General features: G+C 38.1%; 1 protein-coding gene across 1 annotated transcript; it reads right to left on the bottom strand.

Annotated features, from left to right (window-relative positions):
- Nucleotides 1-240: 240 nt before the first annotated feature.
- On the bottom strand, nt 241-1254 carry LOC134612050 (olfactory receptor 5V1-like). The gene has a single exon (XM_063456430.1). The coding sequence runs from the start codon at nt 1252-1254 to the stop codon at nt 325-327; it is 930 nt and encodes a 309-aa protein (XP_063312500.1). The 3' UTR covers nt 241-324.
- Between the last annotated feature and the right edge of the window lie 12195 nt (nt 1255-13449).

Below are 13449 nucleotides of genomic sequence, written 5' to 3' on the forward strand. Positions count from 1 at the left end.
GTCTCCCATTGGTAAAATACACCTACCATTAAAATTATAGACTGATCATTTCTTTGACAGCGGGCAAACGCGTTAAAATTAACAGGGGATCAAATATTTGTTTTCCCTCACTGTAGTTCTGCCTTCGCTATTTCAGCATTGGAGACCATGCTACTGGCTACCCAGAAACTATACATTTCTGCTAAATGGTGGGAAAATTTTTAGTAATGGTGCGGGAACAGGCACCAACAGACCCTTTAAAGCAGTTATGGTTCATGCTTTTAAATAGTATTAAAACATTGACTTTAACATATTATTGTATTTATTATTAGTGTGACTATAACATTAGTGGGAACTCTTTTTAAAAAATACTTTTTGAATAGATCCTTTCACTTCTTTATTTCTCAAGCTGTACAGGATAGGATTCAGCATTGGTATAACAATTGTATAAATAACAGCAATTTGCTGGTCTATATTTTCAGCATTGAGTGCTGAAGGCCTGAAGTAAGCAAAGATCAGTGTTCCATAGAATAATACCACAATTGTAATATGAGATGCACATGTAGAAAATGCCTTTTTTTTTCCTTCAGTGGAACGTATGCGTAATATGGCTATAAGGATAAACACATAAGATAGAAAAATAAAAATAATGCATATTAGTCCCAGTATTAGATCTGTAACTATTAGTACTAGCTGGTTTAGACTTGTGTCGGAACATGACAGTGCCATCACTTGTGGAGCTTCACAAAAGAAGTGATTAATTTTGTTGGAGCCGCAGAACAACATCCATGAAATGGTTGATGTATGAAATGTTGAACTAGATAAACCAAAAGACCACACTACAGCAGAAATACAAAAACAAGCATTTTTGCTCATGATATTTTTATATCTCAGGGGATTACAGATTGCCACATAACGGTCAAGGGACATAAAAGTCAATAGAAGAAATTCAGTGTCCATTGCAGCAGTGAATACAAACATTTGAATGAAACATCCATGGAAAGAAATGTATTTTTTTGGAACAAAGAAATAAGCCAACATATTGGGCACAGTAGATGTAGTGCAAAGAACATCCAAAAAGGATAAATTACCAAGAAAAAAATACATGGGAGAGTTTAGTGCTGAATCTATATTTGTAATAATTAGTATAACAATATTTCCAATTAAGGTTATAATGTACATAACAAGAAAAACAGTGTACAAAACCACATCCAGTTGTGGGGGATTGCAAAGTCCGAGGAGAAAAAAATCAGATATACTTGATCCATTGTTCATCTTTGAAATATTCATAATTAAAAAGAGAAAAAAAGAGAAATCATGTACTTTAAAAATATAAATATCAATTATAAAATTGTGCTTTGCTTTGTTATAAAATGATTTAAATTTGTTAAATAAAAGTTTGAAAATAATTATATATATATATATATATATATATATATATATATATATATATATATATATATATATATATATATATATATATATATATATATATATAATAGGATTTGAATAAATATGCATACTCTGTTAAGGGAAACTCTAATTTATATTTTCAGGACACAATAAAAACAAAACAAAAACAAAGCGATACAAGTAGCAATAAATTTTAATATTAATAACTAGAATCAGACATGTCTAAACTGCCTAGTGCTATAAAGGCTGAAGTCAAGAGAATTAGCACAGGAAACATAGAAACATAGAATGTGATGGCAGATAAGAACCATTCGGCCCATATAGTCTGCCCAATTTTTTTTTTTATATACTTTCATTAGTTCCTGGCCTTATCTTATAGTTAGGATAGACTTATGCATATCCCACGCATGCTTAAACGCCAAAAGATTTTGATTAATTTCTAAAGTAGTGCTAACATCTAGCCTTAGTTAAAAGAGTGAATATTGACTGATTGAGGAATCTAAACCAGAGATTGATTGCAGGGGTATATTATTGAAGGGGCTATTGGCTCATATCTTCCATAATCTTATGGTCAGAACATGTGGCTTGGAAAACATCATGACTGCTACATCTTTTCCCAAGCATACTAAACTTATATATACAATAATTAAAAAGGATTGTAACAAAAACATGAAGTTTGAGTTGCTAGAGGTGTAGTAGTGGAGATAGACAGAATTGATTTTTTTCAAAGCATATTAATACTTAAGCCAAAATATCTCATACATGAAGTTATAAAAATATAGCTCTAGAGTACCTCATGCACATCAAGTGAATAATTTTAATCACACTGAAACCAATAATAATTTTGGTCATAATTGTAGGTATTAAAATGGCAATCTTAATTGCTAAAATGATACTATTCTCCAACTTGTTCTATTGAAAAATCACTCTTGCAGTCAAGTCCTACAATGTCCTCACTTGTTGTAAATGGTCAGAGGGAATGAGAACATTACTTTATATTTTGTGAGCATGTCAAGGGAATACGTAGAATAGTCCCAATACTTTTCAGTATCTTTTTGCATGAACAGAAAAATTGTGCCAGAGTTGACATTAATGGTTAAAAGCATAAGTCAGAATATGACTAGTCAACACAGCCTGTATGGTCTAAAGATGACCCAGGTGAGTGGATAATCTCACATACATACAGACGTGTTCTTAGTTATGTTCACATCATAAATGCTACACTTGTTTAGTAGTAACATGCTTTATAAATTTGACAGCTCGTGACAATTGTCTAGCCTGCTACCTAAACAAGAAAGGTGCAATTTCCATCAATGTCACACCTTACACCATTATGACATTTGTCTGCTGAGTTGTATTTGCCGCTGTGGCATTTTTGTGTCAAAATGTTTATTACTTGAACCAAAAATAAAGAATTTAAAAAAAAAAAAAAAAGGCATACATCAGTGAATTCAAAATTATTCACTAACAGAAATCCTATTCCCAATAAAAAAAAATAACACATTAGACTTACATCTAGTTCCAATTGTAATGGGAGTAAGCCACAACAAGTATATAGACTCCGAAATAAATTATGAAGAGTGTAATACACGGACACCCACCTGCCAAAAGCTTCAAAGTTGAATTTTAAAAGTTTTACTTTTTTGGAGACTAAAGAGAGAAAAATTTGTAGACAAGTACTATACATTGCTAAACTCTAAAAAAAAAGGCTAGATGAAGCAAGAGGTACATTGGAGAGATATTATTTAGTGGGGAAAGACACTACGTTTTAATCAGATATTAACTCCAATGGAATACATAGTCAGAATAGTCACATTATTGTACAGTAAAGACAACTGTTTTCTTTTTTCAGCCAAGATACGGAAAAATATAAAAAGTTGCATGGTTAGCTCCCATTATGGAGTGTCTGAGTACTGACCTTTAAAAATAAAAAAAATCAGCAGGACCACAAACTTTCACAATTTCAATAAATCATGATGCATACATGTTTTAGCATAGTATTATTTAATAAAAATTAATGTAGCTCCAATTTTCTAATAATTGAGATTACTAAAATAATTAGGGATTATTCTAGCCTCGGTGAGGGAATAATCTAAATTTTATTAAAGACAGGAGGCAAATATTTGCTTAACCTTCTTTAATGAAAACCTCCAGCAGCAAAGCAACAGTTAACTTTTCAAAACAACCAATCAGAACAAAACAACAGCAGTATAAAACCACTTAGGCAGACCCTCCCACTTCCTATTTCTTTGATGAGGTCGAGCAGGAGAGCATTAAGACCAAACTGAATCCAACTGTAACAGCGGTACTAAGATGAGAAACCATAACCAAAACAACTCCAGATTAAACTGCAAGGAAAAAGAAACATCATGAAAGTAAACTGCCATAGCAGAATGTGACACCATACACATTAGTACATCAGCAAATTACGACATGAGAAACAAAATGCACACGGACAACCAAAACCGTAGCACATAAAATGTATTTATTGAATCCAAACTTGAGACCATACATTGAAGAAAATACAATACCCCCAATTAACACAATAGCAAAAAAAAGGGGGGGGCATATTCGCCTCCTGTCTAATAAAATTTAGATTATTCCCTCGCCGAGGCTAGAATAATCCCTAATTTTAAGGCAAGACAGGAGGCTTCATATTTGCAATTTTAACGCCCAGACATAAAGACAGAAGAAACATGAGATCGCGGACAGAAGGAAAAGGTACAGAAAGTCGATTCCCTAGATCAATCAGCGGTGCCAAGAATATCCGTAAGGGACCCACAGGCGTCTAGAGCTGCTGAAGCTGCAGCATCCCAAACCGAATGAGCCCCAAAGGAACTCGCCACGCCAGCCGATGAAAGAAGCCATGGAATCGTAACCAACGGCAATCTTAGGTGCAGAAACAGTCCTAAACGGATGAAAGTAGGAAATCAATACTGCCCATGGGCAGAAGGTCGAAAGGACGAAGTCAGACAGATACGTCTGTAGACAATGCGCCACACAGAGATGAGGTCTATTTGGAAAGTAGGGATACGACACAGAAGACGAATTAGATTTCGTTCTGTGAGAAATAGAAACAGAGACACCCTCTGGTGAAAAGAGAAAGATTAATCAAAAGCACAAACATCAGAAATGCATCAAAAAGACACAAGACAGTAGAGCCAGCTTAGCAGAAAGCTGGTGTAGAGATAAGTACCCGTTATTCGGCCATTCCGAACACAAGCGAAACATTCCAAAATGAGGAATAGCGAGAAGTAGGCGGCCTCAAAAGGTGCACACCTCGTAACAGTCTGCAGGCTGAGGGGTCCTTACCAACACCAGAACCTTGAGAAGGCACATGAGCCGCCGAGATAGCCGATCAGAAAACATTTATAGTCTTATATGACTTACCCTGAGAAAACAATTCGACCAGGAAGTACAGTACGGCCAAGATAAGGGCTCCAAACGTCTCTCCAGACACCAGCCATGCCAGGATCGCCCAGTGTGCAAACACGATCGTCTGGTGCCAAACGCCCAAGAGTCCCAGAGTAACAATTGTCGATAGGCATGAACCATTCCAGGAACCCGGGAAATGGTCCAGGCCACTAGTGACAGACAACCCTCTAATACCAATGGATGTGGATTCCCTGCTGGATTCCGCAGATGAAATTCAGAGACAGGGAGAAGTAGCAGGTCTATAGTAATTCCAGCAGAAGAGGGAACCATGGTTGACTTCCCCAAAGCGGAGCGATCGGGAAAAGCAACACCTTCAGAAGCTTGATCCGGTGCAATGTCCAGAGAATCATGGAGAAGGGGTGGAAATGCATATGCCCTCAAATAAGGCTATTCCTGGAGGAATGCATCCTCTGCTTTGCTGAGGAGATCCAATCTCTCCAGGTACTGGGGTTCGTCTTCAACGTGGAGAAATTGGACTTGACTTCCTCGAAATGGTCTGTCCAGTTTCTGTTTTTTTGTGGTGAATTCGGTTCATGTGGTGCTCCGCCTTCCAATGTCCAAAGTATCTGCTATCGGGAAGAATATCAGATGCCAGCTCCTAAACCCACAGGCCACGTTGAGGGATCTGGCTTGGACAATAGGACGGAGGTCATCCTCCATTCAGGTCATATTCCTGGGACCCCTACACTATCGGGCTCTCCAATGCCTGAAGGCGCATTATCTCAGGTCATCAGCCTTATACGACTAATTGATGTGTCATTCAGACGAGGACCCTCCGGGACTCCATTGGTGGCTTCGGGACCCTCCGGGACTCCATTGGTGTTAGGATCTTAAAGGTACAGTAACCGATTATATTTTTACATAATGATCTGTAGATCGTTATGTAAAAAAATAATTGGTTACTGTACCTTTAAGATCCTAACAATTTGCTTGGGCAGACTCCATGTCTTGTTTTATATGTTACTTATGCATATGTTTGTTTTAACATGTGTTTGTTTTAACATGTGTACAAGGTCAATTAATTTAAAAATCTTTTTTTCTAATAAACAACATAGGGATAATAGTGATATCAGTGCACCAGTCAGAGCAGAGCCCAGGATAGTCTCCTTCATGTAGCGTGAGGGACGTTCAAGACCCCACTTGGGCCTTTCAATTGAAATACATTTGACATACCAGCTCACTTCCACTTTAGTGGGCCTTGCCAGTGAGAGCGCCATTACCCATCCAAGGTCTTGCGCGCAGAGCCCATGTCCGCAGAGCGGAGGGAGCCACCTGAGGTGCTTCCCTATGAATGGCAGCAAGGGCTTCAGGTACCACATCCACCAGTGTGGCACATAGCCAGGCTTGTAGGCCCTCGAGTGCATGGAAACCAGCTTTAACTGATGACACCGAAACCAAAGAAAAGGTACAGTCAATATGGCACCTGGGCAAGCACTGTTGGGGGTCACACAGCGTGCAAGAGGGGGTCACCCAGCAAGCACAAGCATATAATGCAAAACAGGCCATATAAAAGAGGGGGTCACCCTCAGGGTCAATATCACAGGACCCAACCGTACAGTCAGAGGAAGGGGGTCATCCAACCCAGAAAGTGCCATAGGTACATTAGTGAGGCCCAGAAGTATAGTGAATACAGCGTACCAGTCTTATGGAAGTATAACGGGGGTTCACCCTAGAAATGACTAGGCCAGGAAAGTGGATACTGGTACCAATAGCATGTAAGTATAAAAAGGAGGGTCACCCCATATATATGACTAGGCCAGAGGCCTTGCTCCACTGAAGAGTATTACAGCCTGAAAGACCAAGACATGCTTACATTTAAATAAGATATAATAAAGACATAAAAGTGGCATGTATCATTAATGCATTTAACGGGAGAAGACATGACGAGGAGGCTGTTAAAACAGAGTACCTACTCTTATCATTTACCTAGGGAAAAAAAATCCAACAGTTCAATTTTTAGCTTTAAATTTATATAGTATGAATTGGATCATAAAGTATGTAAACACATGTAAAATTATATACACTTGCTTTATTCCTAAAGTGCACCTGACCTGGAAAGTGAGAACAGGTAGAGGGGAGGCTGGCAACATAGCCAGCAGCAGTAGGGGCAGTGGGGTGGGGAGGACCTGATCACCCGAAGTGCAAATGGCTGTGGAGCTTTGAAAAAATGGCCACCGTGGCTCTAAGAAAATGGTTGCGGCGGCCGCAAAACCAAGCACAACCTACTTTAAGTGCGGGTATTGTGGAGCCATGGCACAAGTGGTAGAGAGGCTGCTTGAGAGCTATGGATGAGCAGCTGAATGCCGCGGGACATAGCTGGAGAGCATGGGAGGTGGGGGAGGGGAAGTGCCGCTGGCGCAAACAATGCAAGGGTCGGCCAGGAGGGGTCCCCAGGGGAAGCCCCAGGAATGCAGGCAGCCCAAACAGACCCAGACACCAAAGCATTACAGGAGTATCCTGCACCCACAATATCAAAGCACAGAGCAATATGCATAACAGTGACTATGCAAATAAGAACAAACAATAAAAGCATTAAATACAAAATAACCCAGAGCAGACACGCTCATTGAGTTGGAAAAATGCTAACCTGGAGGCAGTAGCAAAGAAAGAGGAAGTGGGAGCGTCTGCCTACGTGGTTTTATACTGCTGTTGTTTTGTTCTGATTGGTTGTTCTGAAAAGTTATGTTAACTGTTTCTTTGCTGCTGGAGGTTTTTAGTAAAGAATGTTAAGTAAAAATGAAGCCTCCTGTCTTGCCTTAAAATTCCTCTACATGCATCAGGATTTCAAACTAGATAACAGAACCAATACTCCTACCAAACCTCCCCCTCCTCCCCACCCCACCACTTCCAACACCCACCCCCTCTGGTACCCCATTATCCCCCCGAAGAGAACCTCACAAACACACACCGACCGACCACCAAGAGACAAAGACACAAAAAGAACACAAAGACGAACAACTTTTGAACTAAAACCAACCGTGTTATAGTTACTGTTAACATACATCGATGTTTTGTAACACACAGTTTCCCCCCTCTAAAGTGATGCTTTAGAACTACCCCCCTAAAAGGAACAGAATCATAGAGCGACAGCAAACGACTGCAACAGCAACGATAAGTAATTAGTTGTATGATCACCTCTGCTCTATAACTGCTTTGGAAAATGCTGTTACAAACCATGAATTCTGTGAACCTAACCCTATTCCCCAATTCTACTTTCTGTATCCTACCACAACTACTATTGAAAATTAAAAATAAAGAATTTATAAAAAAAAAAAAAATCCTCTACATGAAGACCAGTAAAAAATATTTTCCCTATCAGCAACATAAACCAAACAAAGTAACACATTTCTTGTTTTTCACAACCATGGGGACAGAGTTTGTATTAATGGTTTAACATAGAAATTAGTAGGATTGAGAAATATTTTGTAACAGAAATCTTGTTTTGAAAACAAGTTAAATAATATATTAGAGCCATGCACAATGACCATGTGTTAAAAACAAAATGCAGATAAGCAGCTGGGAGGAGGTGCAGGCAATTGGAATGGTACTGAGCCCCAATTAGTATATCTACATTCAAATAAATTTTGGAGAGTGTCCTACACAGACAACTCCAAATCCTCAAAGTTAAACTTAATTCCACTTTTTAGAGACAAAAAAGAGAGATGACCTACTGAACAAGTACTGTACATTGCTAAACTTGAAACAAATTTAGATTAGTCTAGAGGAAGCAAAGTATCCAGTAGAAATACTTTTTAGTTGGGGATGTCCAATGTTTCCCTCAGCTAGTATCTCTCTGTCAAAGTTAGCAATAGTTGCAATCAGCTTCTCCCGTTTTCTGGAGTTAACCCTGCATAGGGAGTAAATAACCTTTTTATTTGAACTCTATCCTCTATCCTTCTTTTTACGTCTTTATGACACTCACAGCTTAAATAGATGAAACCGCCGTTTAGACAATAATCCCCCTTTCCAGAAATGCAGGTTCTGCACGGCCGACCGCCAAACTCCCGCACCGAGTCTAAGGGAACGCGGTAAACTCACGAACATAAAATCAGCCGAACTCCTTTCACGGCTAAAACAGACAAAATAAATACTTCCAAGTAGCAATCCCCCCAAACACGAGACCAAGCTCCGTCTTGAGGGTAAAACAGGAATCTGTTTAATGAGGGCTACCTGCCCGGTATTTATGCAGGTCTCCCACCTAGTGGACACTCCCCTAGGGGACCAGATGGAAGACTGAGACATATATTGGACAGTAGCCAATCGCAGTGGTTCAGGTTTAAGCACTCCCCTTTACATGCATAAATCCATCCTCTCTATCCTGGAGATAATTGGGAAGGAATCTAATTATCTCCAGGGATAGAGGCAAATCGCCATTTTAAATACAACTGTAAAAACACATAAACATATATAATTATACAAATACCGAATGCATGTGCTTCGTGCAACATATCCCCAGATAGCCTGGATCTGAGTGCATATTTCTACCGAATAGCGCTCAGATCCAATTCGCACAGTTCAATCGCCATGGAGTCAAAGTCTTTCACATGTCTTTTGGTATACGATTGACTCCATGGGATGGCTATCTGGGCTAAGTCCATGCGTACGTTCCAAACTCCCGAACGGACCGGTGTTCGTATGCCTCGACGAAAACGAAGGACGATCGGTAGTTTCAGCGGTGTTCGGTAGATAAAGTGTCCGTTTATAGTTCCATAGAATCCTCGCTGGTCTTTCGCGTGTTTAAAATGGCCACCGCCTCGTGGTCGGCATACGAACGACGACCACCCTGCATACAGATAGAATGGAGAGGTGTCTGCGGTTAACCACAATGTTCTAATTTGGGCCAAGAGGTTAACCAGCAGCACACTTCTCTCCTGGGTGGCCGTCCATTCGGTAGTTTCAATCGGTATTTCCTGGAACAAACTAACAGGGGCATATAGACAGGCAAATAAATTAAAAAGGGGCAAACAGACGAACCAGCAATCTCAGTCTATACAGATGGATCTGTCACATTGGCTATAAATTCCAAAATCTAGTCTAGTGTATCCTTCTGTCCCTTACTGCAGCCCTAATGGGATAGTTTCATGCGCTTAGTCATGTCTCATTTGCAGTTCTTAGATTGCCCAGTCCCTCAGAGTTAAAACAAGCTTGTTATGTAAAATAAGGTTAGCTCAGCTACTGAAAAAAGTCAGAGAGCATAAGATATAAAAAATGTCACTACTACTCATTACTCTCATCACTCCCAAATCAAATTATAACATTAGTGCACAGAAGATTAGCTGCTGGAAACAAAAATTTAAGCCTTTCGCTTATCGGCACTGTACATTTAGGAGTCAACCTATGGAATCATCCATGCCTCCTAGTTAGGGCAGACTTAGCAAAAGAGACTTGCCAATGCTTGAAGCTCAGGTACCCATTAAGTTTAGCCAATTCAAAGGTCATATAGTCCAAAAAAGGTAGACGCTACCATAAATACAGATGAGATTCATGGAGTAAGTCAAAGATACAGAAAGATATCATAATGCTCTAACCTATGTGGAATGCCAATAAGGTTGTTAGATTAATAACCTTAATCCATTCAAGACAGTATCAATACAAAAGATACTAAAAATGTATTGCTATAAATGGTCTAGTAACATATATGTAAGGTCATAGAGGAAACTATTTCATCAGTAGACTAGAATGTGTGCTGACTTAACCTTTCACTCTGAAGGATGCCACATTATAGTTCAGAATGAAGTAACAAAATAATATAAATGAACAATTAAATCAGTACATAAGCAGATATTTAAGTTATAAATGAGGTATATGAAAAAAAACATCAAGTCCAGCTCGGCTCAACATTTTTAGCTTGTATATCCACATGAAATGCTGATGTAGAGAAGCTATTTTTAATTTTAACGTCTCAATTGTGCTGCAGTTCCTTCTCACACGTAGGAACTGGCCTGTATGTATACCTTTTCTCAATGACTCTGGATGAAAATTATCCCACCTCAGTAAACTTTTTTTTGCTATAGATTTATAAAAGAGAGTCATTTCAAGACTGCCTTGATTAATCACAATAGCCATATCCAATTTAAATGTTTAGATAGTTCACATTCCTTTTTTCAACAAATTCCTGAAACTGGTCTTGTGTACCTTTCAAGATTAGCAGTATGTCTTATATATATATATATATATATATATATATATATATATATATATATATATATATATATATATATATATATATATATATATATATATATATATATATATATATATATATATACACATACACATACACATATACACTTTTTCTTTAAAAAATAATAATTTGACATATAGTGACATCTCAGTGATGAAGACCACCTTCTCCTCCCACTACCACAGGTGAAAAGTGGCATACAATGGGGCACAAGAAATCCCCATCACAGTGCCACTCACTTAGTAGTAAAAGGTGAATCAAACATAAAGATGTTATGAGTGAGTATGAATTTTAGTAAGTCAAGTACAAAGTCAGTATGTTCCTAAAAGTCTTTGCCTTTTTTTTTTATCTAGGAAGGTGAACATATGCCACACAATCAGTATGAGTAATCAAAATGTCTCTACAAATTATATCTCATAAATATACATACTACAGTTTACAGTAAGATTTTGTATTAGTCGTCCCGTGGGGTTAGTGATGCTTTTGTGTATTTTCGGTAGACAGTAGATTTGACAGAAGCTCCCATGCCATGGCATTTTGGAGAGGCTTGAAGGCCAACCACTTGCCCACAGACTATAGACCTGGTCACAGGAGCTTCTGAAAGGGGCTTGTGATGATAGCCAATGAAAAACAAACTATGTATTGTTACTTGATAACTCTGCAGCACCCTCTGCTGACTGAATAGAAGTGTTTATATGCTATGCAAATTAGGGCAACCTAGTTAAATTAATATAATGTTGCTTTTTATTGTGTTTGAAAATGTTACTAGTATTATATAATTCATGTATAAAATTGCTAATTTTTCAATGTTCTGTATATTTGTATTTTACAAGCTTGTCAACACATGCTTAAGGACTAGTCCCCAAAGGCTAAACTTTGTCCAAAAATAAATGATTGTGTGTTAGTTCCATTTGGAAGTGTGTCCTGGTTGAATTGTTCAGGGATCCCAGTAACAGAGTCTTCAGACCTGTTGACTGGCTGCTTGATTCCTGTAGCAAGGAACAAGTAAAAAAGTGCTAGGGATGAGAGCTTCAAGTCCCTTTGTAAAGACAGTAGCTGATCACAGTATAAGCAGAGGTGTGGATAACTGCCTGGGAATGGAACTGAAGAGGAAAAAGCAGAGGGGACAATACCTGCCTGGAAGGAGATAGCTGCAGTTTGCTCGGGTGGGAGAGCTCTTTAGAGACCCCAGTCAAGTTTCGGCGACTGTGGCTGAAGCGTTCCAGGGTACCTGTAATCGGCAAGAATGCAGACTGGGCAGATATACTCAATTAAAGTATGGGAGCTCCATTACAGTATAATTCTAATATTTATGCTGCTAAATGGTCTGAAGTAGTCAGTAACAATATACCCATATAATAAACCTGTATTTGTGTCACACTCTACACTATATATAAGCTTACCTACTCATTTCATGAGTATACTTTGTATACTAACCTTGAGTTGTATCAACTGAAAAGAAAATCTCTCGTAAGGAACAATTAAAATTTTAAACCAGGTGAAAAAAATATGTAGAAGTAATGTATCAAAAACGCAACACACAGTACAACTGCTATAACTTTTGTGTGGCTTCAGGGACAACAATATTTACCAACTATGTAAAACAGAACATTAATTGTGCTACCTGAACATTATTGCCAAAACTGTATTACATTTTTAGTTCTGTTGTATGATCATGGAACTAACTAACCAAAGAAAAAAAGTTGGGTTTGTTACACAACCTTAACCAACACTCTAAATGTGGGCAAGTGCAGGAAGGTTTAAACCCCAAATGCCTTTGGATGGATGAAAATGTAATACGTCAGTTAAGCTGTTTATTGTTCCCAATATGTTTTAGAGACACTGACCAGAACTATGAGATATAGAAAGAAGAGATTGCAGTTGAAAAATGTACAGAAGGTTTGGTAGAGTATTAATTTTATGGCACCTCAATGTATCTAACCCTGTGATGTGGGGAGTTGACCAAAACTACATCTCTGACTAGAGATGCTGCAGGAGGGGAGGTACACTCACTAACATGAGAGATTTGAGGTTGAATTCATAATACGTTATGAGAGGTTTAAAAAAAAAAAAAAAAACATGAAGAACAGAAACTTTAGCTGACTTTTACTATTGTGCAGTTTTAGATCAAAGTTTCAATGTTGGAAACTTAGAATTACACTTTTCAAACTAGACTCTGATAACCATTGAACCTACTAAGTCTTGGTTTAAGATTATTCTTTTAATGTTTAGAAAAACATAGCAGATTCTGAATTTGCAGGCGTGTCTCAGTGTACAATCAGATGTAATAAAGCCGGTTTACCGTAACCAGAAACTTGGATTTTATTAATTGTCTATAGATAAAGGATATTTGTCATATATGCTCCTCTAATCTGTCTTAATATGTGTTTAAATGTTCATTATTAATCATTTTCTATTACATTCTTCTTGCTTGATTT

Source organism: Pelobates fuscus, chromosome 5 (genome assembly GCF_036172605.1).
Source record: "Pelobates fuscus isolate aPelFus1 chromosome 5, aPelFus1.pri, whole genome shotgun sequence".
NCBI lineage: Eukaryota > Metazoa > Chordata > Amphibia > Anura > Pelobatidae > Pelobates > Pelobates fuscus.